General features: G+C 38.7%; 1 protein-coding gene across 1 annotated transcript in view; it reads right to left on the bottom strand.

Annotated features, from left to right (window-relative positions):
• RARB (retinoic acid receptor beta) overlaps positions 1 to 27,412 on the bottom strand; it is a 432,877-nt gene extending 405,465 nt beyond the window's left edge. The window contains exon 1 of the mRNA XM_067033889.1: positions 26,957 to 27,412. Within this exon, the coding sequence (XP_066889990.1) occupies positions 26,957 to 27,134 (178 nt within the window). The 5' untranslated portion in view covers positions 27,135 to 27,412. The remainder of the gene's footprint in view (positions 1 to 26,956) is intronic.
• Between the last annotated feature and the right edge of the window lie 320 nt (positions 27,413 to 27,732).

The following is a 27,732-nucleotide window of genomic DNA, read 5'->3' as shown; positions in this document are numbered from 1 at the left end:
TCTTTAATTTCTTGAGTGATCCATTGGTTGTTTAGTAGCATGTTGTTTAGCCTCCATGTGGTTGTGTTTTTTGCAGTTTTTTTTTTTTTGTAGTTGATTTCTTGTCTCATAGCATTGTAGTCAGAAAAGATGCTTGATATGATTTCCATCTCTTAAATTTACTGAGACTTGTTTTGTGTCCTGGTATGTGATCTATTCCGGAGAATGTTCCATGTGCCACTTGAAAAGAATCTGTATTTTGTTACATTAGGATGGAATGTTCTATATATATCTATTAAGTTCATAGGGTCTAATATGTTGTTTAATACCTGTGTTTCCTTATTGACTTTCTGTCTGGATGCCCACTGATGTAAGTGGGGTTTTAATGTCCCCTACTATTATAGTGTTGCTGTCAATTTCTCCCTCTATGTCTGTTAATATTTGCTTTATGCATTTAGGTGGTCCTATGTTGGGTGCATACATATTTACAATTGTTCTATCTTCATCTTGGATTGACCTCTTTATCATTATGTATTGTCTTTCTTTGTCTCTTGTTACAGTCTTTATTTTAAAATCTATTTTGCCTGATATAAGTATTGTTATCCCAGCTTTCTTTTGATTTCCATTTGTGTGGAATACATTTTTCCATCCCCTCACTTTTACTGTTTTTGTCTTTAGATGTGAAGTGAGTCTCCTATAGGCAGTATATATATGGGTTTTGTTTTTTAATCCATTCAGACACTCTATGCATTCTGAGTGGAGCATTTAGTTCATTTACATTTAAAGTAACTATTGATAGGTGTGTATTTACTGTCACTTTGTCAACTGTTTTCTTGTTTTTGCAGTTCTTTTTACTCCTTTCTTCTTCTTTTGCTCTCTTCCCTTGTGATTTGATGACTATCTTAGTGTTCTATTTAAATTATTTTCTTTTTGTCTGTGTGTATATTATAGGTTTTTGGTTTGTGGTTACAATGAGGTTTATATATAGCAATCTATATATACACATGATTATTTTAAGTTGATGTTATCTTAAGCTCAAAAGCATTCTAACAATTCTGCATTTTTACACCATCCCCCAATTGCTGTTTTTAAAATCATATTTTACATCATTTTGATTTTGTATCCCTTAACTACTTATGGTAGATATAGATGATTTTACTACTTTTGTTTTTTCACCCTCCTACTAGCTTTATAAGTGTTTGATCTACTACCTTTATTGTATATTTTCCTTTTTTCTTTCATAATTTTCGTATTTCTAATTGTGGCCTTTTCTTTTCTGCTTGGAGAAGTTCCTTTAACATTTCTTGTAAAGCCAGTTTAGTGGTGCTGAATTCTTAACTTTTGCTTGTAAAACTCTTTATCTCTCCTTCATTGCTGAATCATAGCCTTGCTGGGTAAAGTATTCTTGGTGTAGAATACTTTTAGCATGTTGAACATAAAATATCATTTCCCTTCTGGCCTCCAAAGTTTCTGCTGAAAAGTCAGCTGATAATCTTAATAAGGGAGTTACCTTGTATGTAACTAATTGCTTTCCATTTGCTGCTTCTAATATTCTCTCTTTATCTTTAAGTTTTGCCCTTTTAATTACAGTGTGTCTTGGTCCTCTTTGGGTTGATCCTTACTGGGACTCTTTGTGTTTCATGGACCTGGATGTCTGTTTCCTTTCCCAGGTTAGGGTGTTTTCAATTATTATTTCTTTAAATAAATTACCTGCTCCTTTTCTCTCTCTCTTCTCCTGGGACCCCTATAATGTGAATGTTAGTATTCTTGATGTTGTCTCCAACTGTCCTCATTTTTTAAAATTCTTTTTTCTTTTTTCTGTTCAGTGTGGGTGATTTCCACTACTCTGTCTTCCAGTTTGCTAATGTGTTCTTCTGTATCTCTAATCTACTGTTGCTTCCCTCTAGTATACTTTTCATTTCTTATTATATTCTTTAACTCTGTTTGGTTCTTCTTTACATTTTCTAACTCTTTTGTAAACTTCTCACTGTTTTCATCCATTCTTCTCCCTAGTTTCTTGAGTTATCTCTATGATCATTAACTTTAAATATTTATTGGGTAGATTGCTTATCTCCACTTTGCTTACTTCTTCTTCTGGGGTTTTATTTTCTTCCTTAATTTGGAACATATACCTTTGCTGCCTCATTTTACCTAATTCTCTGTCTTTTCCCTGTTTTTATTTCTATGTATTAGGTAGGTTGGTTACATTTCTCAATACTGGAGAAGTGGCCTTTTATAGAGGATGGGGCCCAGCAGTGCACTCCCTTCTTGTCACCTGAGCTATATGCTCTGGGGGTGTCCCCGACATGGGCTGTGTGGGTCCTTTTGTTGTGGTGGGGCTGACTACTGTGGGCATGCTAGTATGTAGGGCCCTCCCTTAGCCTGTTTAGTTGCCAGGCCGTGCCTTGTGTGGAGGCTGCTGGCTGCTGGTGGGCAAGACCTTGTCCTGGGTCTGGTGGCAACCTACTGGTGGTCGGGGCCAGGTCACAGGGTAGCTGGCTGGGAAGCTGGGGTGTTATAGTGTATGGGTTTTCCCACTGGTGGGTGGGGACTGGTCCCAGGGTGGCTGGCTGCTTGGCTTTGAGTGTCCTGGCTGATGTTGACTGGCTGGTGGGGAGGTAAGTCTCCATTTACAGGTTAGAGAGAGGATTCCAAAATGAAGCTCACCAGCACTATTGTCCTTGTGCAGTAGAAGGTGCTCCCCAAAATGCCTGTCTTCAGGATGTGTGTCCCCAGCAGGAGTCCCTGTTGCCCCCTGCCTCTCTGGGAGACTCTCCAAGATCAGCAAGTGGGTCTGACCCAGACTCCTTTCAAATTTATGCCTCTGCACTGGGACTCAGCATGTGGGATTTTGCATGTGCCCTTTTGGACTGGAGTCTGTATCCCACAGCTCTCCAGCTCTCTTGTATGCAAGCCCCACTGACCTTCAAAGCCAGACATTCTAGTGGCTCATCTTCTCACAGTGGAAGACCCCAGCACTGTGGAGCCGATTTGGGGCTCAGACCCCTTGCTCCTCGGAGAGAATCTCTGAAATTGTAATTATCCTCTTTTTTTGCTAGTCTTCAGGTGTTCTCATCAAGAGCTGCTCTGTAAATAGTTGTAATTTTGATTGTGCCCATGGAGGAAGGTGAGCTCAGGGTCTTCCTACTCCACCATCTTGGCTGCTCCTCCTACTTGTAATTTTAATTTAGATTTAACACCCATTTTTTTCATCCTGGGAATGAAGTTATTATAATTTTACAGTAAGTCAATTGTAAAACACACATCCCACTAAACTGAAATTCACTACGAAGTTAAATTTTTAATGCACCCTTGTTCCATAAAAAGCATTTTAAACTCACTGATTCTGATAACGTGCTAAGAAAATGCCTGGGAATTGGGTAAAGATGGAGAAAGCAGTAATAGAAATGAGATTTGATGAATTTACCTGGGATAAATTCAGAAACTAAATATGATATTAAGGATAACCAAGCTAATGTCACAACTACTTTTTTTAAATGCTTAAATCATATTAAGAAATATTACTTTAGTGTGTTACTACTGAAACCCACCTGACCAAATCCAGTGACATTGATACCTATTCCCTTAGCCCATGAATAACTATAACAAAGCTTTTTACCAATTACTGTGTCAGAAAGTGAGCATATAAGACCCTGTATACTTTTAAGTGATCTGATTTCAAGAATAAGGCCTGTGTTGGTGAGGAATTAGCAGACTCCAAAGAAATAAATATCTGCAGGTGAATCTATGGAAAAGAAATTTCCATATCAAGAGCTATAGGGAGAACAGTCAACAGTTTATATGACTTGATTTCATGGGAACCATAGAGAACCATAGAGACTTTTGTATCAAGAAATATCCCTCATCTTCCAAATACTGACTGACGTTAAACATTCTTTTAGAGTCACATTTTAATCTTTTTGTTTAAAACTTTTGTTCTGTTAAAATAAAATATCCACAGGAGGTGTAAGCTAGTAAGCTATATTAATCATTTGCCTTTTACTATAAATTAGTTTCCTTTTCCACCACACCTTTGCTGAGAATGAAATGCTGACAAGCAATTATAATTGAGTTAATTGAAACATACAAAAGCACAATCAGTTTGTGGTTTGATGGAATGGAGAAGTGATTTCTAAACTTTCTAGGGTCATAATGTTTTAATGTTTCTATCTTTTTACTCCAGAGCAAACAGATTTATTTTTGCTTTAAAGTTAAAATTTAAAAGACTTCTTACTATACTGGAACAATCTTTGAAGAACGCTCAAGGGAAATTGGTTTCCATTCTATGAGAAATTTTCTTTGGATTAGGAGGAATGTAAAATCAAGGGTTTGGAGAAGTTGGGATCAGTGGAAAATAGAGATATACAACTAAGCTAAAAGGGTCACGGTCAAAAGGAGGTTAATGGAACAAGTGCTATAATGTTTTCCCATTACTTAGAATGTGAGGTACCACATGAGGCCCCTATTCTTGTAATTCAAAGTTTTCTTTTGCATATTTATTCAGGTAAATGGCAAATTAAGCTTTCCACTTTATCACTTTCTTTTCTAACATGGCCTGAAGCAATATTTATTTATTTATATATTGTGGTTCGCGGGTCTCTCACTGTTGTGGCCTCTCCCTTTGCGGAGCACAGGCTCCAGATGCGCAGGCTCAGCGGCCATGGCTCACGGGCCCAGCCGCTCCGTGGCATGTGGGATCTTCCCAGACCGGGGCACGAACCCGTGTCCCCTGCATCAGCAGGCGGACTCTCAACCACTGCACCACCAGGGAAGCCCAGCAATATTTATTAACAGGCTTTTTCTGGAAGGTAAGTTTCATGAGAAACTGTCTTTTTGTTTCATTCACAGAAGTATATTCTAAGTACCTAGAAGAGTGCCTGGCACACAGTAGGTGCTCAGTAAATGTTTGTGTACAATGCACCAGGCACCCAGTCAATTACTTACTCTCCACGTTCACTAAGATCAGGTCTAGAGACACGTGTGTTTCTCAGTGGGGGCTACTGGCATTTTGAGCAGAATGATTGTGTGTGTGGGGGGGGCGGTACAGGATTGTCTGGTGCAATACAGATGTTGAACATCCTTGGCTGGTACCCATTACTTGCCAATGGCAGCCCTCAGTTATAAACGACAAACCAAAAAATTCCTACATATTTCCAAATGCTTTCTGGGGAAGAGTTCTACCCCTTAGTTGAGAACCACTGATAAGACAATAGATGGGTAGGGACTTCTCTGGTGGTCCAGTGGATAAGACTCCACACTCCCAGTGCAGGGGCCCTGGGTTTGATCCCTGGTCAGGGAACTAAATCCCACATGTGTGCTGCAACTAAAAAAAAAAAAGGATTCCCCCATGCCACAACTAAAGACCCCACATGCTGCAAGAAAGATCTCGAGTGATGCAACTAAGACCTGGTGCAACCAAATAAATAAATAAATATTAAAAATAAATAGATTGGTAAAGAGAGTTACTAACTATTAAATTACTAAAAAGCATAATAGGTTATTCATAAAAAATTATTAACTCTTACTACAGGCATATAAAAAGTTCACTTTTAGTGTCTATGTGGTATTTTATTGAGCAGATATATCTTATTTTCAATAATTTCTCTTTCATTAATCAGGGAAAATATTTACATTATTTTCAGACTTTTGAAGCTCACATTCCTTTTGGCCTAACTCTGCCTAGAAGTGTTATATTCATTGAATAGAACACAGTTTCAATGATTTCTTCTGAGAAGTAAATTTCCGCTAGTAATTATATCCTTTAGTCTACCTGTAAATATAATATAGATTAACCATGGAGTAACACTCTTCCTTCAAAAAAGGGCAAAATTGGATTGAGACTGGTTGTCAGTGCAGAACTTCTGCACGTCACTTCATTCTTGAAAATTTATCCAAAGAAAGTAATTTTTTTTTAATGGGGAAAAAATTCCTTGGATGTAAAAGTTGTTTATTATTTTCTGCACTGGTAGAAAAAAATAAAAACCACCTACATGCATATGATGGTTTACCTCTACACTTTAAAAATATTACACAGAAATTAAAATGATAATTATGAAGGACACATTGTAATAGTAAAAGAAAAAAATTCTTGTAGAAAGAATTTTAAGTGCTTTATATAACATAAAGTGAAGTGAAAGAAAACAGAAAACTGTTTGAAGAAAGTAGAGTTGGATGAGAGAAAGAAAACACAATGCAGGAAGAGAGGTATGTGTGGAAAATGTTCATTGTAAATCCTGTATTTCAAGCAGACTACAAAGGTACTCTAAGCCTTCCAGGATCCAATGCAAAAAGGGAGATGTGATCATCAAATAAGTCTCCATGGCCGTAAGATAAAAAACTTTTTTTTTTCTCACTAGGAACATTATTTGGGATGTAGAAATCAGAAAACATATTTCCCTGGGATGGCTCATAAAGGAACACTGTGGAATAGAGCAAGCACTATCCTCAGCGACACCCAACAGAGCAACAAACAACAGCATCCTTTTGTAAAGAAAACCAGAGACCATAATTAAAAATCGTTTTTGCAACACAACAACAAAACAAACAACCCAATTGAAAAAATGGGCAGAAGACCTAAATAGACATTTCTCCAAAGCAGACATACAGACGGCAACAGACATATGCAAAGATGCTCAACATCACTAATTACTAGAGAAACTAGAGAAACGCAAATCAAAACTACAGTGAGGTATCACCTCACACCGGTGAGAATGGGCATCATTAAAATATCCACAAATAACAAATGCTGGAGAGGGTGTGGAGAAAAGGGAACCCTCTTGCACTGTTGGTGGGAATGAAAGTTGGTGCAGCCACCATGGAGAACAGTATGGAGGTTCCTCAGAAAACTAAAAATAGAACAAACACATGATCCAGCAAACTTATTCCTGGGCATATATCCAGAAAAAACTATAATTCAAAAAGATACGTGCATCCCTACATTCATAGCAGCAGTATTCACAATAGCCAAGACATGGGAACAACCTAAATGTCCTTTGACAGATGAATGAATAAAGAAGATGTGGTATACACATACAATGGAATATTACTCAGCCATAAAGAGAAGGAAATAACGCCATTTGCAGCAACATGGATGCAACTAGAGATTATCATACTAAGTGAAGTAAGTCAGAAAGAGAAAGGCAAATACCATATGACATCACTATATGTGGAATTGAAAATATGACACAAATGAAACTATCTACAAAACAGAAACAGATTCACAGACATAGTGAACAGACTGGTGGTTGTCAAGGGGGAGAGGGTGTGGGGAGGGCTGGAGTGGGAGGTTGGGGTTAGCAGATGTAAGCTTTTATATATAGAATGGATATACAACAAGGTCCTACTGTACAGCACAGGGAACTATATTCAATATCCGGAAAAGAATATGAAAAAGAATGTATATATATGTGTAACTGAATCACTTTGCTATACAGCAGTAATTAACACAACATTGTAAATCAACTATACTTCAATAAAAGAATTGATTTTGCTTTATGACTACAATTATATAAAATTATGTATGCATATGGACTAAGACCAAAATAAAAGTGAGGAAAATAACTATAGTTTAATTTTCTAGAGTTATATTTAGATAAATTACATTCTGATACATTCTGATGTCTCAATATTGGGACATTTATGAACTATTTCTATTCTATAAATGCATTCATTAAAGTAAATTGCAGGCTATTGTATCTAATAATAAACATGAGAAAATAATCTAAGTCATAATGGCTAATATCTAACTATATTTATTGTAAAACTAGTCCCTGAAAACATAGCTTACTCCATAAAATCATTGACCAATAGTTTTTAAACAATCACATTGATTTCTACCAATCAAAATCTTTTAAAAAGGTGGCAGGAAATCTGGAGAATAATTAGCTTAGGAGGAGCCCCAAGAGGCTACAGTGCTTCACTTGTTTGGTCTATAAGTTATTTTACTATGAGAGGTTTATTCAGTTGTACTTAAAGCATCATACGAAAACTTTTTCTAATTCATGTTCTGATATTTACCAAGTCATTGGGCAAAGATACTACCTTTATGTTCCATAAGATCCAAAGATGAAGAATTATGTAAATATTAGATTTGGAGCATTCAAAGTTCACCGTCATTCCTGCTCTTCCAGAATAAGTGCTGTGACTCTAGTGTGTCAACACTCAATCTCTTTCCCTAAGAGTCTCCACATTCTCCCCCCACCTTCTTTTTCTCCACATCCCCTCCCTTCCTTGCCTGCTTTACATTAAAGGAAAACCTATACATCAGCAAATTCACAGGATTCCTTGACCATGCAATCAGAGACAACATGGGAAACTTTTTCCCCAAAGGTTTAATTTGTCGTCAAAGTGCACTACTGTGCCTTGTTACCCTGGATTATAAATATTTTAATCTCCACTGAGAGACTGTAATTTAGGAACACAAAATTCCTGGTTCAGGAGGTATGGTTTCAAGTCCTTGCAATAGATGGTATAAACTTAGTTAAAGTGTCTTCCCAATGCAAGTTACTTAGTTACTGCTCAGCTTCAGTTACTGTAACACGATCCAGCAAAGTGGTTTAAAAGCTCAATATGGATCTTTTCCTTTATTCCCCCATGCGCTTTGGAATAAAAATTCATAGTCATCCAATTTTGGATTCTTTCCTTCATTCAACAAAATCAGGGAGAATCTCCCTGGTAAAAGGCATCATCCAAGTGAAGCTGGCAGCAATGTAGGTCTTACTCTCAACAAGCTGACAATTTCGTGGGAGGAAATAAATGTTTAAACCACTGACCACATTATAAGGGTAAACAACCAAAATTCTTCATTAGAGACATAAAACTCATGTGGTGAGAGTCCAGAGGAAGTAAAGATGAATTCTGAGGGGAATTTTCATTGAAAAGAGGAGAGTATTCTCCCACAAGCAATGTCTGGGTATTTATTACCATGTTGGCACCAGCACTGTGAGTGACAGAGTCTATGAGAAATAAGACTGTCTGGAGCTTTTCAAATTCTCCCCTTTGACTCATTCACTGGACTAAAATGCCCCTTTAACTCATGAGAGAGAGAAGTAAAAGTTATGCTACAGTATCAAATACATGCCCACAACCTCCCAGTAACCTAACACTTACAGAATTCGTCTTGTCTACTGTAAGCTCGGATGTGGGGAGAGAAAGAAAAGGGGGGGAGATGGACAAGGACCCCAAAACAAGTCCACTCAAACCAACCAGTTGTCTCCAGGGAATTAATTGATTCTGACTCCATGTATCACATGTTTCTGAACCGGATGTTTTTTTGTTTGTTTTTTTGATGGCACATCTGGCAACATCGTAAAAACTCCAAGTCCCAAGTGATTAGACAGGAATCACTTCTGTAAATTATTTATAACTATTACTGATGTGAGCTCATTCTGAGCAGTGAGTGACAGAAGTAGACAAGGACAAAGGAAAAAAAAAAAGCCTGGGGGTGGGGATAAGGTCCTTTTCACTTTGAGATGCTTCTCAGGAAGGGCCATCATTTATCATCTGAAGCTAGAAAATGGCCATCATTAACAGATTGGAATTAATTAAGCATACTTCAAGGAATCACCCGGCAGTCTCTTTTTCATTTGCCTGTTAAAGAAACACATTCCTTAGTTGAGCAGTTGAAGCTTTCTGTGAAAAAATGTGGCACACTCTGACCTCAGAGAGAACTTGCCAGTTAAACATCTCCTGCTGTGCTATGTAATGCAAGACCCATAATAAGATTAGGAAACACTTCATATTTCCCACCCCCCAAAAAAACCACCACCACTGACATTATGTAGCAAATATCAGTACCTTGATGACCACACAAAAGAAGGCAATATCATTTGAAAACGTAAAGCATCTCCTCCCATTGTGTTTTTGTTGAATGTGTGGGTCTGGGGGATGGTATTGGAAGGGGAGGGCAAGGGGGTGTGGGAGTATATGTATTGATTATCACTTCCTTTATCCAAAGAAAATTAATCCAACTGAGGGAAACACAGCCATAAATCCATTTGCTTCTGCTGAGGTAGTTTTTCTTCCATGAAGAACAGTCTTAGTTCTAGATATTATTATTTTCCATTTCCACTTTTTCCTTAAGTTCTTCATACTCCTCCTCTTCCCCCAACCCCTTGCCTCCCTATCAATCAACTGACCTACAATGAGGGAGAAACTGAGCCTGACTGAGGCTCCATGCAATGAACCTTCCATGCAAGCTTCTGCTCAGTCCTCACGCTGGCCCTACTTCCTGGCAGATAAGCTGGGCAGAGCCATGCCAAGAGAACAGGGAGAGGAGAGGGGATTTAGCCAAGAGTTACACAGCTGGGTCCCAGTGGAGGTTTTTCTGGCTCCAAAGTCTACACTTTTAACTATGCTGCTCTACATTTTTCTATAACCTGGTGTCTGTTGGCACTGACTCAAAATTAGTCCGTGAGGGAAAATCCTGTTCCTTTGGCTCCTTGGGTCTTTGTCAGGAGAGTATAACCTCAAATTCATGGCTTCTCAAGGCTTACAAAAATCCTTGGAGGAAGAAAATACTTTTTATGGAGAATTGCCTGAAGGCTATGAAGACCATTTTTTTAAAAATCTTGACACGCTAATATTTATTTTTGGATTAAGTTCAGATTGAGAGAGATCTATATGTACCTGGAGACTTTTCTTGGGACCCCCGCAGGGAACCGCTTTCACAGACTGAACTTTGGAATGATTAATTTGGCCTGCACTGAGGGATGTTATTAAAAACACAAACACACACAAACAGTCAGATTAACTGTGTCGTTGGCCTGAGCTGGCAGTACAGTTGTGCGTATTCTCTGGGTGGCTGGGTAACTTCATGTTACGAACCTATCAGCCATGTGACTGTGTGGACAGTCTTCTTGGGACAGGCTTTTAGGTCATCTGGGCAACATTTATTATCTGCCTTGTAGGATGCACTTTAATGCACTGGCCTCAAATTGGTTTCAACCCATTTCCCTCATACTTATTTTCTCTTTCCCCAAATGTACTCCTTTACAATTCTAAAAAGTGGTGTGTATGCTTTTTTGTAAGTTATAAAATTTATTTTCCTCAATGAAATAGGACATATGTAAATAAATTAATTTTAAAATACCTCACATTTGTTGTTGAAAAAATAAGATAACATTTATAGTTTCTTACATAGGTGATAATTATGATTTTATAAGATTCTATAAGACAGCAAGGCTGATAACAATTACAATATATCTGGAGTCTATGAAAACAGAAGTGGCCTTCTGCATCGATGGAGTACACGGCTACCGTATGATAAAGCTTTGAAGAAGCTGATAGAATAACTTTCCTATTCCAAAATATCTTTTTGGAAATTCTACCACTGCTAAGTTAGGATCTTAAATGAAAAGTTACTATTTCAAACTGCAAACGTCCCTGTGAAGGGTTAATTCCTTGGAAATGGAATCAGGCATGAATATCTTTAATGTGATACTCAGTTCTGCAAGGAAAAGGATGGTAGTTTAGGTGGGAGATTTGTTTCAGTTGAGTACAATTGAAGTAGCTCAATAGAAGGTCTCCTTTCTTTTATTTTAATTAATTCCACAAGTTGTCATTTAATGCATTCATTCACACAACCAACATTTAGTGGGTACTTACTATGTGTCAAGGACTTAGCAGTGAGGATATGATAGTAATCAAGACAGTCCTGACCCTGAATAAAGTTAAAGAAAACATCACAGATAATCCCATGACCAGCAATAAATACTATAAATATGCTCCCCAGACTTTGTCCTGAACTCACATAGATACCTTCATATATATATACACAATATATACCTGTTAAAAAGTAGAAGAATATTAAGTATTAATATTTAAAACAATTCTATTAAGTCTGTAATTTGTCTTCCCCATTGAACATTTTCATGTCAATATATTAATTTCTCCATCAACATTTAAAAGGGCTGCTTATTTTTATTCTCTCTATATTTTAATGTCACTTTTTATTAGCCATGAAGATTGTGCCAGTTTTTTTTTAAATTATAAACAAGTCTGTGCTAATATCTGTGTTCTCCCAAGCACACTGAAACATTTATTTCTTATGAATAAATTCACAGCAGCAAAAACGCAAAGCCATTGGTATGAATATTTTAAGGACCTTGTCATTTACTGCAAAATTATTCCATAAAAAAGATATATCAATTTTCATTCTCACCATCAAGGCTATATATAAGTATTCATTTCTCTATAGCCTGAGTAACAAAGAGAATCTTTCTTTTAAATCTTTGCCTTCTCATAACAAGAAATAAAATCTTAATTTGCATTTCTTTAAAAATTTGCATTCATACAATTACTTTGAAGACTGAAAATTTTAAAATATTATTATTGGCTATTTACCTTTTTTGGTAACATGTGAATTTTCTGCTCAAGGCTACTGCCATTTTTCTTCACTTTTCCTTTCTCCTGTCTGTTTCTAACACATGAAGGATATAGTCATAGCTTTTATCTTTTTAATGTACACTTAATAACTACAAAAATAAATGTAACATATATGTATATTGTATAAAGCATATTAGTAAAATGAATATTTAGGAATTAGAACTCTATCACTTCAGTTGCATCCACCACGTGGTCCTTGCCTACCCCGTCCACTTGCCTATGCCATTTAACACCAGGAGAAATCTGTTATCTTGAATTTGGTCTTTATTATTCTCTTGATTTCTTAATGTACAGTTTTATTACAAACATATAGTTTTTCTAAACAATGTTTCTTTTAGATTTATAAAAATGTTAGCATCCTGTATGTAGCCTTGAAGAATTTGCTTTTTTACTTAATATTGTTTCTATGATCTATCCGTGTTGTTGCCTATAACTTCATTTTCATTGATGAAAACTATTGAATTTAGTGAAATATGCATTTGTCTGCTCATAGATATTTGGATGGTATCCAATTTTTACAATTTATGAACAGTGCTACAATGACCATTCTTAAACATGAATCCTGGTATTTCTGTTAAAGAGCTTCTCTAGGATAGTACCTAGAGACAAACTGCTTGGTCATAGGAAATCTGAATATTACATTTTATAGGATAGCACTAAGCCATTTTCAAGATAATTACACTAATTTAGACTCTCACCAGCAACATATCTCAGAGTATCTGCTGATTGACATTCTACCTAACACTTGGTATTGTCATCACACTTCTTAATTTTTGCAGCTTAAAGGATATAAAATCACCTTGCAAAATGGTCTTGATTTGCATTTTCTTAATTACCAAAGTGAGATTGATATGGGTCATTTGAATTATTTTTTTTAGTAAAAATAAAGTTTACTGACTATGTCTGGTTTGGATTATTTGTCCTTTTCTTTCGATGTACAAGGTCTTTCCATATTCTTTGTATATTCTGTCTCTGCTGGTTGTGTTTGCAACTGGAGTGCTGGATCCCCAGCAACAAGCCTCATCTTTTCCATTCCTCCACAGCACTTCTCTGTTTGCCCACTTCTGGACACACTTCTCTGTTTTCCATTCTCAAAAAAGTTGTGACAGGTGCTAAAGAGATGTTAACCTTTGCAGCCGTATTTATTTAATGTACATTTACTTAAACTTACCAGGGGAATTCAGAATCGAACAACACAATATTAATAGTGGTACATGCATACTTTGTTACTTGGCTTTGGTTCTGGAATAAGACTTCTTGTGAAGAAGAAATGAAAGACAAATACTGGAATTGCCTCTAGGTCAGGACAGGGATGGTGTGAAGTCCCTTCATGTCTCAAAGACTGCCATCAGAACCCAAGGAAATCCCTGTTTTGTCAAATATTCCATCAAGCCATTCTGATAAAAGAGGTTTACTAAGTATGGGAAGGGTAACTTTCTTTTTAAGCATGTGGGCATCATGACGTGCTATACTTGTGTAAAATGTCAAGATTAATTTTTTTCTTTAGGTATCTTACGTTGGATTGGTCAACTTCATAACCATTAAGCAAGTAACATTAGAGTAACTTGGTATTAACAGAAGCAAAACCATCATGGCTGAGAAATGTACGTTATTATCAACATCACAGAAATTAAATCAAGCATTATTAGAGATTGTTTATAGAGACAGAGTGACCTGCAGAGCCTGCAGTCCCTGGAGGAGAGGAGGGCTCAGCCTTCAACCTCAGATGCACATGCGTTTCTCAGATGTGAACTCTTTGTGATAAATACACATTACTCCGCAGGCCATGGTTACTCATGAGAAAGAGTCCTTTCCCATACCCAAACTCAAGACCACCTCCTGGAGAATTCTGAAATTTAAAGGAAAATCTTGGCAAGGTATAAACTCTGTGAAGTGAAAACTTCCACATGCCTAATATGGATTGTAAAGAATATGGAAAAGTACATGTGTATGTGAAAACAACCTTTGCATTTAGGAAGCAATTCTTAAATGACAGTTGATGACATGACAGTCCTGAGACAACAAAGGATTTTGCTTATAAGTGGACAGAATCTGATTGCAGACCACAGGTAAGGATAATGACTGTTATTATTTACTGAGTTTTTACTGTTCTAGCACTGTTATAAGTAGTTTACATGTATCAGTTGATGACAATCTCATCACATCCCTTTGAAGGAACTGTTATTATCCTGATTTTACAGACCAGGAAGCTGAAACACAGGTTAAAAAACCTGTTCAAGGACACAGGTGGGGTCTGGAAATAACCAACTCTCTAGCTCCATTTCTACTACTCTCCTGTACCATCCCCCCAATTATCTGCATTAATACCATTTTTAGTTCAACAAGATGAACCTTTCCTAATCCGTAGTTTTGTCTTCGACTGTTGCCCCTAGAAGTAAGGGGAAGTCTCTGAACAGTACACACTGTGACATGCGATTCATCAAAAAGTAATGGCTACATAACTTACTGCTGTCATCAGTACCCACAGGGCACTGTCCTTGTCCCCAAAATACCCAGCTTATGGGCATTGGGCAAAAATCCTAACATTAAATTAACAGGATGCATTCTCATTGGAAAGTGGTCATTCCCATCAAACAGTACAATGGCTTTATTTAGATTTTGGCAACAAACTGAAACAAAAAAACCTCTATATGTACAGATTTTCATATTATTAAATTTGACTCATCTTATGACACAAAAAGACAGAGACCCAGGTACCCACTTCACCGAAGGCAAAGTTTACCAGGGAAGAGTTTTGTGAGGTCTGGAAGCCTTAAGTAAAGCTTACACGTGAAGTAGCTTTAGGTGGTCTCAAACCAATTTAGAAAGGTTTTTGGCTACAAGAAACTAAAAAAATCTCAGATGTGGAGAACGAATAGAGGTAGATGTACAGAGTACAGAACTAATTGTATGACAAAACTAGCTCCAAGGATAAAAAAGGAGTGTATTATTGAAGGAAGGGTGCCAGGGGTTGGACAGGAAGTCACTCAAATTTTCCTGTTCAAAGAGGGAGAAGCCACTAAGAATTCCAGAAGTTTAGACAAAGTCAATTCGATTTACAGCTCACAAATCCTGAAGAGAGACTGCCAGATGGCCAACAAAGTGATGTTCAATATAATAAAGAACCAATCATGATAATGATAAGATCACTGCTACCAGTAGCCTCCCAATGACTGGAACTTGAAATACGGTCTTGAAATAAGAATGACTTTTCTGGAGACTCTCACAGACTCCAATATGACCATGATGGGCAGAGTTTTGAGGGAAAGGCTTTAAAAGTAAGAGCAAAATGAATATTAAGGAAGACTCATGGGGGTTATAAAAGAGGGTGCGGGTTTGGCATCTGAGGAAAAGACCGAAAGAGAGCAAAAAGGCGTAGAGAGAAATTCATTGAAAACATTGTGCCTCAAGACCATGGACTTGTAGCTGCCAGAATCAAGAGAGATTGGCTATGAAGGGAAAAATAAATACTTGCCTAAAATAGTATTCATTAGTTCAAGTCAACGGAGCCATATAATGCAGGAAAAGAAAGTCATTGTGAGGATAAAATTATGAGAAAATAGCTGAATTACTAGACATTTTTAGAGGGGGTTGGAAATCAAAAGCATAGTTTTTCCTTCTTCGGTGGTAGGAAGGCACAGTTAGGAGTGTTCCCAGTAGTTTCCTACGGCTGCTGTAACAAAGAGCCATAAACAGTTCTGGAGGCTAGAAGTCCAAAATCAAGGTGCCAGCAGAGTTGCTTCCTTCTGAAGGCTGTTAGGGAGAATCTCTTCCATGCCTTCCCCCGAGCTTCTGGTGGTTTATTGGCAATATATATATGTTTTTAATTGAAAAAAAAGATAAGTCAATTTTGTTGCTTAGTAGGTTTGAGTTCTGGTTTCTTTATATTCTAGGCTTCGTAATAAGAGGAAAATATAAAGTGTCCTTGGGGTCTAGAGAGACTTACACAGATTTTTATTAATTTATTTTTAAAATAAATTTATTAATTTATTTTTAAAATAAATTTATTAATTTATTTTTGGCTGCGTTGGGTTTTCGTTACTGCGCGTTGGCTTTCTCTAGCTGCGGCGAGCAGGGGCTGCTCTTCATTGCGGTGCCCAGGCTTCTCACTGTGGTGGCTTCTCTTGTTGCGGAGCACGGGCTCTAGGTGCGCAGGCTTCAGTAGTTGGGGCTCGAGGGCTCTAGAGCACAGGCTCAGTAGTAGTGGCACACGGGCTTAGTTGCTCCGTGGCATGTGGGACCTTCCTGGACCAGGGCTTAAACCCGTGTCCCCTGCATTGGCAGGCAGGCTCTTAACCACTGCACCACCAGGGAAGTCCCTACACAGGTGTTTAGATCACTTCTAATAAACATAATTTTGCAAAATTCTGAGGGGTAATAAGTTTCAGGTTGATAGAATCCAACTGCTACAATAAAAAAAGACCATAATGAACTTAAAAGTGGGCTTTCTTTGTTTATTTAGTAGTTCTATCTTCCTTTTTATTGAAAAATATATAATTAGTCAATGAAAGCTATATGGGATAAAAATCTATGTAAAGAAATAGGAATAAATGTTATTTTCTGAGAAACAGAAACAGAGATTACCTTGCACAAGTTTGTGAGTTGGCCACATCTGACACACTCAAATCCGCTATTATGCTGTCTCTCCAGATGATTCACTCATATATTTAAAAAATATCTGGGTGGCTATATTTTAGTCATGCAGCATGGTAGAAAGAACAAAACATTCTCTTGTACATGTGGAATTTATAGTCCAAAGAGAAAGCTAAACTTTCAAGACATAGCCACATTTCAACTGTAAAGTTAGAACTGTGACTGTTTTAAAAAGGTAAGCTCCATAGGGTGCTAGGTTATGGTAGGGAAATTTGATTTCTTCATGGAGATAGAAGAAGGAAAATTGAAGGAATGTGCTACTTGGGCTGAAATGTAAGGGCATTTTACATTTTGGTGTTCCTTATCTTGTGCCAGCATAACTCCAAAATTCCCAAACTTCTCCCTGTATCTTTGTCTCTGTGTCCACATTCCCCCCCACTGTAGGACACTGTCATATTGGATTAGGATCCACCCTAATGACCTCATTTTAACTCTATCATTTGAGAAGATCTTATTTCTAAGTAAAGTTACATTCAATTCATAGATCCTGGGGGTTAGGAGTTCAACATCTTTTGGGGAGACACAATTCAACCCCTAACAGTCCCATAAATTTTTCCTGGTAGATCCTAAAATGATGTCTCATTGGAGGTAGAATCTGACAGGACACACAAATGAGAACCAACTGTTCGGATGGGTTAACCCAGAATACTATCAGAGAGACTCAGAAGTGCCGACTGCAATACCTAACACATGTGTGTTAAGTAAATACTGGAAGAGTGAATTCATGAATAACAGTACATTTGAATCCCTTTTGTACACCTTGGGGACTCTGGTTACACATCAGGAAACGGAGACAAAGGCTGGATGTTCCCTTGTCAACCCCACACACCATCCAAGATAGAAACTTAAAACACCTTCCTTCTTTCCCTGGGTCTTCCGCATATGGCTTTTCCCAGTGCCATGCCACTGTCCCATGCCTGGTACAATCACTGGATTTGGTTGCAAACCTTTCCCTTTCCATTGCACTAATAAAGTTCCCCCCTCTCCTCTCAACAGCTAGAACATTTACTTTCTAAGCAGTTTATTTGACATTGTCTGTTATTTTTCACTGATTCATTCATGGATTCATCCATCCATCCATTCATTCCGGTAATCTTCAACATTTTGGATGTAACACTTCTTTTAGCAACATATTTTATAACACCTGCTTTACCATATCAAAATGAACATCATAGATAATACAGCCCACCTACACATGTAGTTTGAAAGAACATAACATAATGCCCTGATTGCAATATCAAGGGTAAATTCAAAGAAAATCATTTATAATAAAATAATAGTTATTTCAATGTGTAAATGCTCGGGCATAAAGAAGTGGTAAGATGCTTGTCCCTCTGTGCAGAATTGCAATGAATGTTTTAACTGCAAATGCAGGTTGTTAAAAATGTGTGGTATTGGTGACCCAAATACCAAGAATAACACTGTCATCAGTGACACGATTTCCTAAAAAGTTGAAAGACTCTTAGACACATTCCCAAAACACCAAAGATTAACCTATTCTTGATTTACACAGCAATTATAGCCCTAAGTAAGATACAATAAGAGCATACAATATTTTGCACTTATATTTAAAGTGGAATTACAGTTTAGCTTCAGTTAATCATAATTTATTTGGGGGGGGTTGATATGACTGGTGGGACACTCAGAAGTCATGAGGCTATCAGGGAATTCTTTATGATTTGCAACAACTGCACACGGCCCATACCCCAAGCCCTTGCCCACCAAACGCTTACAGTGATGCCAATAATTGTGATATCAAGAAGCACATCCACAAATTTCTAAAATCCTCTACTGGCAAGAACCATTGATTCGGTCATTCCACAAACCTTAAATGAGTTTCCACTATGTGCCAGGCATTCAGGTTAACAGTTGCACACAGGAGGTAAAGCTATGAAAACAACTAAAAACAGCAGAATAGGACATGTATCATAAAATAAAAAAGTATGCACAATAGGCGCATGGGTGGAAAGGGATGTTACAAGCTTTAAAAATTCAAGGTCTTCAAGGGCAAAGAGCAATCAATCAGAGTTTTAGATCTAAATGATTTTCGGTGATTATGACTACCCAGTAGGAGTGCAAGATACAGTGTTCTAAAAATCTCTGCATCACCTTGATATCCATGGCTAACATGGGGTATGAAATGAGACTGGCTTTGGTCAGAACAAGAGGAGTTCAAACCCAGTCCTACAGTTTTGGTTGGAGCAAACTTATGAAAGTTGGTTACCTTACTCTTTGTTTCTTTTCTTTTCCATTTGGCAAACAGAGGTAATATATGCAGCACACTAAATAAATGGCAGCTACTTTTAACACTTATTCTTATGGCAAAGTGAAAAAACAAGCGAGCTGACAGTACCACCTGGCTGGTACCATTGTCTGGTCTGATGGTCTCAAACTCTTGGAGGTGGCCTGCAGCTCAATGACACAGTTAATTATAGTCTCTCTCTGTCTTTTTCCTACCTCTCTCTCTTTCCCTACTTCCTTGCCTCCATCCCTCCCTCCCTCTCTCTCTCTCCCTCCTTTCCTCCCCCTCTTTTTCCCACTTAAAATACCAAGAATCATTCAAATGTCAGAGGGAACCAAAGCAGAAAAACAGAGAAGCAAAGACAAAATAGGAAGTTGTATCAATTTAATGGCATAGCATAAATCATCAGAGCTTCTGTGGGACCACCCGAACTCCAACCTGAAGATGGCCCAGAAGGCAGCCACCTGGTGGCAATTCTACCTGTCCTCGTGTCCACCTACATGGATGTGTATGGAGGTTAGTCTCCCATCACTCAAAGTCATCTGAATGGGTTTATCATCATTAGAAGCAAAATAACCCATCTGAAATGTGTAGGAGTTGTAGATTGATGAATTCATCAAGACAGAAATGTGGAACCCATGAAAGGTCTCACATCTCACGGCCAACTCAGCCAACTCAGAGCTGCTGTCATTCCAGTTTTCAGAGGTTCAATTTTCATGAGGTCAAAAATGCTCTTTTTAAATGTCTCCGTTTAATTTATTTGACAAATCTAAACTCTAAAGAATCCCTTTCTTTTCTCCATTCTTGGTCTTTTTTGGTATATATTCTTCCAAACATGCTCTCCCTAGGAATAATCATAGGAAGAAACTTAGAGGAAAATTCAGTCCTGTTTTTACAATCACCTCTGTGGACTCAAAGCCTATTTTTCTATTCAAAAACACACTTCTTTTTTTTAGATTTCATATATATGTGTTAGTATACAGTATTTGTTTATCTCTTTTTGACTTACTTCACTCTGTATGACAGACTCTAGGTCCATCCACCTCACTACAAATAACTCAATTTCATTTCTTTTTATGGCTGAGTAATATTCCATTGTATATATATGCCACATCTTGGTTCTGATGAACCTAGTGGCAGGACAGGAATAAAGACACAGATGTAAAGAATGGACTTGAGGACACAGGGAGGGGGAAGGGTAAGTTGGGATGAAGTGAGAGAGTGGCACTGACATATATACACTGCCAAATGTAAAACAGATAGCTAGTGGGAAGCAGCTGCATAGCATAGGGAGATCAGCTCTGTGCTTTGTGATCACCTAGAGGGGTAGGATAGGGAGGGTGGGATAGGGAGGGTGGGAGGGAGATGCAAGAGGGAAGAGATATGGGGTTATATGTATATGTATAGTTGATTCACTTTGTTATACAGCAGAAACTAATACAGTATTGTAAAGCAGTTATACTCCAATAAAGATATTAAAAAAACAAAAACAAAAAGCAAAAACTACTTTTGAAAAAAAAACAACCCACACTTCTAGAGTTATGATTATCCTTTGGGCAGTATAGTTAATTTGATGAACTTGAACAATAATCTTTTTGTTTCTAATTCATGTTCACATATTCCTGATCCTCTTGGGGTAAAGTTCAACAAACAGAATGAACCCAGCTCCTCATTAGAACTATTCAGAGGATTACATGTTGTACTCAATCAAAGTCTGGGGAAATAGTACAGATGTCGAGGAGATGACACAGAGATTTCTTTATTATTGGAGAAAAGAGGTACTTCACTGAAGTAATCAGTACTCTGCCCCTTTAAGAAACGGTCTCTTGGGCTTCCCTGGTGGCGCAGTGGTTGAGAGTCTGCCTGCCTATGCAGGGGACACGGGTTCGTACCCCAGTCCGGGAAGATCCCACATGCCACGGAGCGGCTGGCCCGTGATCCATGGCCGCTGAGCCTGCGCGTCTGGAGCCTGTGCTCCACAATGGGAGAGGCCACAACAGTGAGAGGCCCACGTACCGCAAAAAAAAAAAAAAAAAAAAAAAAAAAAGAAAGAAAGAAATGGTCTCTTAATATAATACACACATGGCCCTAGGCCTGTGCAAGACACTAAAACTGTTCAATCATGCTAAAAGCTTAAACTCTATTTCTAAAACATTCAGGTAAAGGCTTTTGACATCTCTAAGACTCAGAACTTTAGAGAAACCAAATGACCAAAGGCAGATGAAATGGGCTAAAGTGTTTTAATTGAGTTTATTCAAATCCCTAACAAGTTTCTTTTAGTCCGTTTTACCTTGTTTTTATTTGGCTTAAAAATCGTTAAGGATACATACATATGAACCATACTATTATGTTTGACATTCACTAAATACCAGCAATATATTAAGTCCCAGACATATTAAAATTAGATGTGATCCCTCTCCAATGGGGTCATTGTGTTTGTTTAAGAACAAATGTAACTCACAGTAGAAAGAAGATAAGACTACAGCGCATAGGATGATGGATAATACAGATTAATGGGTTGTTTTAGTTATCATTAATCTGCATGCATTTAAAACAGGATCAACACCTCCGGGCTCATTTTCCTTCACACACAATAAGAAATTCCAATTTGGCCACACACCCTGCTTTAGACAAGCTGGGTAAACAAGGCTCCTCTTACTTTACATACGACAAGATATAGAAATAAGACCCATTTTATGCCCTGTCATTGGTAATTCTGAGATTCACAGTCTGTCTCTCTAGAAGGTTGGGATTTTCTTAAGCAAATACCCAATTTTGTGATTTTGACAGCACTTTCTGATCGGTAAAGAAGCAGGGGAAAGAACTCTCATTTTAAGATGCTGGCATTAAATGGCGATCATTTTGAGAGAGGCTCTGAAACCAAAACTCTTAATATTTTCCAGCTTACAACAACCTATAAAAAAGCACATGTGCAGCCATAAGACAGAACAAGCAGCCATGAAAGGATCATAAAGAGAGACAGGCGAACAGTGGTCCAACTTTCACAGCGAGCTCTGGAACATTAAATTTTGGGTGTTCCCTGGCACAGAGCATCAGGCGTCCTTCCTGTCTCGTGTTTGCTGGAGGTGACAAGCTTGCCGCCCACAGGAGACAGATGAGTGGAAACATCACAGTGACTGCCTGTCTATGGGGTCCACCCTCAAGCTCCCCTGATGAAAAATGATAGCTGCTCCCACAGTAGCTGGTGAAACCAGAGAGGTTGTGAGCTCCTATAAATGTCTTACCTCTCCAAGGACTCCATGAACCACCGTGGGAAAGATACCCGCAGTGCAGCTGGGGGATTATCTGAGGGGTTGAGTTGGCCCCCTTGCCCAACACATTGGGAAGGACACGCACTCTGGGGTCCCAAGACCTGAGCTTGGGATCTGGCTCCAAATTAACTAGCTGCTTAAGCTCTTTACTTTCTCTAAGCCTCATGGGTACTTTTTCTTATTACTTATTTTAACTCTCTCTTTTATGTATTTCTTCATTTCTAAGCTTATAGAGACTCCATGATGTAAGAATTAAGTCATAATGCAAAGACAAGGGCATCCCACATGGAAGATGCTTCAAGTTTACCTCTCTCCTGCAAATATTTTTCTCCTTTCAGTTAGAAGGTTCTGGAGAACAGAATTTCTGAAACGTGGCCACAGTGGAATTCCCTCTGAGTTGTGCGTGGTTGCAAACGGTCACACCAATAGCCAAGTACTCCTTGCTACAGGAGAGGAGGATCCACCACTGGCACAAACCAAGGAATGATGGGCTGTCTGCCTGCAAACGGCGTGGAGACCAGGAGAAAATCTGAGCTATAACATAGAGAATCACTGCCTGCTAGAATTGAAAGGGCCCTCGAGATGCCCTGATTTCATCCCTTTGTAATACAGCTCTTCTTTCTAATTTATACCCCACCTTCATCCTGAAAAGACTTGAATATGATTGTTATCAAAGACTATTCTTTAAATAAAAATATCTTCTAGTTTATGGAAGAGAAATTCAGGGAGGTTGAATGACTGTAAATAAGATGTCGGGTCAAGGACTGTCTCACACGGGGATGTGTGTGCTGTAGGAAGACAGGGTTCCCGTTCTGGTCTAGGAACTGGCCAGGGTCTGGCTGCCCAGGGAGTCTGAAGTGGAGGGAAGAAGAGTAAGGAGCAGGTGTAACATCAGTAGCCGCTATGGAAATTGTCTTCACTTGCTTTTGAGGCAGAAGGTTCTGGAGCCTATAAATAATACGGTGCTGAAAGAACCTTGTTAGGAGGCAGGAGAATTTCTCTTCTGGTTGAGCTGCAGAGTCAAGGTGTGTACAGTTTATGAAAGAAACATCAGCAGATCCCATCACACAGGGACAAGACTCCATTGATGGACTCATCACCACCATGTTTGTTCCCTTCGGAGCCCCACAGTACCCAGCTTTCCACCCAAGCATGTGTTTTGCTATTTGTAAAGATGATGAAATTTGGCTACCTCTCTAACTAACCTCAGTACAAGAATAAAACTTCAAGTTTAACTTTAGCAAGAGAAAATCTGTATGTAACTTTTAGGACCCGACCCTTGTTTCCCAGTCTTTCTAAACCACAGGCTTTAATAAAGACAACTCCCTCTTGGAGGGTCATCTAAAAGACCACAGAGTAACAGTGGCTTCTTTTAATGATCTTCTTTCATGTGCTTTGTCTCTGTAGTAAGAAATAATTAAACAAGGTATTAGCCAGAGTATGAAGTCAGCCAACTTCAGAGTTTCCAACCTGAACTTTCTGTACTTTGTCCTTTTTCTGCCCCTTCTCCAGACACCCTCCAGTGATATCTTCCAAGGTGTAGTTACTCAGCACCCTCTCACCAAAGCCCTCAGAAAAAAAAAAACCCAGTAATTAATTATTTACCCTCTTTTTTTGGAACTGCATATACTCTCCTTCTACAGGTTGAGTTATATGAAATTGCAAATACTGACCAATTTTGATATTGAAAAATAGCAGTTGCGTGATGGGTCAACTTAGTAGTGATGGTATCTTGTACTTTACCAGTAATTGTCGAATGAAAAGAACAGCCTTCTGTTTAGAGGTGACCTTGGGTACAATCTAGCCCAGCTCCTTCAGGGTCAAAGGAATTAGAAGAGCTAACATCGCCTGTTAGAGACAGAGTCTGATTAGATTTGGGATGATTTGATTCCTTTCCCAATGCTCTTATCTCCATAATAGGAGTCAGCAAACTTCTGCTGCAAAGAGCAAGATAGCAGATATTTTAGGATTTGTGGGCTATATGCTCTATTATTGTAACATGAAAGGAACCACAGACAGTATGTAAACAAATGAGTGTGGCTGAGTTGCAATAAAACTTTATTTACAGAAACAGGTGGTGGGCTGGCTTTGCCCTGCAGGCTGTAGTTTGCCAAGCACTGCTCTATAGAATTCTTGGAATTCTAAAAATATCTGCAAACAGATGGGTGAGGGATTTGTATACTGAGAGCCTGATCAAGAGTTCAGGGATGCTCATCCAGCATGAAGATCTCACCGGCCCTTCCATTTACTATGCTCTGCATTCTCCTTTAAATCAGTAGCCAAAAAAGCCCAAAGTTGCTGGGATTTGCTGGCGGGCATCTAGGGGTTGCAGCCACCTAAGAATTTTCAACCTGCAAGATTAGATAATTCAGGTTGGGACTAATACTCGTCTTAACTCTTTGGCTGCATCTACAAAATATACTTCCAATCTGAGGATAGAAATGTGTTAGAATGTGCTGTCCTTTAGGCTGGCTGAGCTATAGAATTAGCTCTTGGGGGAAATTTTAATAGTTTTAACCATCATTTAGTCAGGCCCATTCATGTGTTAGCTGAAAGTAACCTCATTATATCATTTGCATTTGTTGGGTGAATAGGGTGTGAATTGGCACCTGGGTCAACAAGATAGTTTGAATACAGGTTTTTTTTTCCATCTCTCCTGATAGCCAAGAAGCTACTTTGGCTACATCTACTTTCGATTTCAACTTGAGAAGCATGGGAAAATGTTATTAAGCAATTTAAAAGACTTTATTGGTCACATGCTCAGGCCAGAAATGCAAAACACAGAAGGGAAGAATTATAATCAGGTCGTTCCAAGAAGAAAAACAAATCACTAAATATCAGGCATGATAATACTGTGATTGCAATCAACATGCCTGCAGAGAGAGTCTGTCCATCTGTTTGTTCATCCCATCCATTCATCCGTCCATCTATCCAAATACCCAGGCATCCAGAAATCCATCTCCTACTAATTTTGAAGGCACTATACCAAGAGTTGAGGGATCCCAGTTAAGCAGAGCAAGCTCTCTGATCCCAGTGAGCTAAGGAGGCAGGAGGAAGGAGAAGTTAAGGAGCAAAGACCACAATACAGAAAAGTGAAGGAAGTAATTTAAAGGACAAGCTTCTAAGACCAAGCCAATATTTGGAGGAACACCTAAAAAAGCAGCAAAATGAGAAATAATCAGCAGGAAGAACTCTGAAGAGCTTGTGTCAAGTTATGAACCTGAAAGAACTTAGAGAAGATGCTGGGACTTCCCTGGTGGCTCAGTGGTTAAGAATCTGCCTGCCAATGCAGGGGACACGGGTTCAAGCCCAGGTCTGGGAAGATACCATATGTCGCGGAGCAACTAAGCCCGTGTGCCACAACTGAGCTTGCACTCTAGAGCCTGCGAGCCACCACTACTGAGCCCATGCGCCGCAAGTACTGAAGCCTGTGTGCCACAACTACTGAGGCTGCATGCTGCAACTACGGAAGCCCACGCACCTAGAGCTTGTGCTCTGCAACAAGCCACCGCAATAAGACCACGCACTGCAACAAAGAGAAGAGTAGCCTCCACTCGCCACAACTAGAGAAAGCCCCCACGCACCAACGAAGACCCAACACAGCCAAAAATAAAAATAAATTAATTAATTAATTAAAAATAAAAAAAGATGCTGCAGATGCCCTGATGCTGCATCCACATGCCTTTTACCTTCAGATGCCAAACCAGGAAACCAGTTTCTAAAAGGTGGAAGAGCGTGCTGGCTACCATCTGTCCTTAAATAGGCAGAACTGTTTTTTTAAAAAATCCCATAATATGGGTGCTTTCTATGAATGAGTCATATCGGTCTTAAAGAATTCTAACTCGAAATACTTTTAATCTTATAGTACCAAATATTTTAGAGAAGACTGGAGGTAGAAATGGCTGAAGGAGCCAAAAGTGTTCAAGGACATTTAAAAAGCTTATGTGGTATGAATTGGTAGCAAAGATCCCTGGGAAGTTGAAAACAATTACAGATTCTATCTGTATCCAGGAAATGCGTAAGAGATTCAAAAGAAGACCTCACAACCAAAATCGATGTTAAATTCAGGATTATCATTAGTAATAGTAACATCTAATTTTTAGAGTAACATTTAATTCATTGCTCATGTTATTTATCAAGTGGACAATTTCTTCAGGTATATTGGTCACATCTGCTGATTAATATTTGTGTTTATATTTTATCTAACAGAACAAATTACCAATGTGGTTTTGCACAGACCAAATTCTCAAAGTCACCATTTATCTGGTTTCAAATTACCTTTCTGCTGATAGAACCAAAGGTACAGTTCTAGACCAAGAGAAACCGGCACCCAACGAAATGAGAACTCACCCAGGATATGAACCATTGTGTTTTCTCAGGTCCATTAAGCCAATCAAGCAAGAGAGAAAATTCAAATGGTACTTACTTGCAGGTGATGGGGTGCTACATCCACTTGGAGGAGGATGGCTGTGGAGGCCATGGGGGGGAGGCAGGGAAAGTCCTCCAATGACCGGTGGGAAGAGTAATGGGTAGGGTGCAGCGGGATAGTGAGTCATGTGCCCATTCACCGCCGGGACGTGACATGCGTGGCTGCTGGTGGTCATGTTTTGGGCTTCACAGAATGAAAGGTGCTCTGGGGCAGAAACACATCACTCCAGGCCTTGCACCAAAGTGGGGTAGGTCAGTTCAGAGAGAGAGTGGAGTCTGAGCTGTGTTCTGGGCCAAAGGCAAGAAGGCTCATCAGATGCCCTTGCTTCTTCCCAGTCTGGTTTTTCCACCTCTCATTGTGCTGTGCTGATGACAGGAGGGGTGGCTTTTTTGTTCAGCTTCTCAGTTGAAGGCTGGGAAATGCTATCACTTTAAAAGTCCAGAGCTGCTAATCCTGTAAGAAAAAAATATACACACATATATCTCACAGGTCCAAAAATATTTTCTTCTTTATCAAGTTATTATCTGAAAAATCTCTAATATTAATCTGGGACTCCTAATTCCCAGTTGTTCCCCTACACTCACTACCTTAATTTTCTTAAATTCTCACATCCTAATATAGAATAAAACTTCTAAACAATTTCAAAATAACCCTGTCTGATTAAATAACACCCCTCCCCCAACCCCCTCATTCCCCATATTCCTCCCCCACTTCACTTTTCTCCAGGCACTTAACTCCATCCATTACACACGGGAGTGTTTGTTTATTTACAT

Source organism: Kogia breviceps, chromosome 5, assembly GCF_026419965.1.
Source record: "Kogia breviceps isolate mKogBre1 chromosome 5, mKogBre1 haplotype 1, whole genome shotgun sequence".
NCBI lineage: Eukaryota > Metazoa > Chordata > Mammalia > Artiodactyla > Physeteridae > Kogia > Kogia breviceps.
The sequence above is the reverse complement of the archived record's forward strand: the minus strand, read 5'-3'. Positions and strand labels throughout refer to the sequence as shown.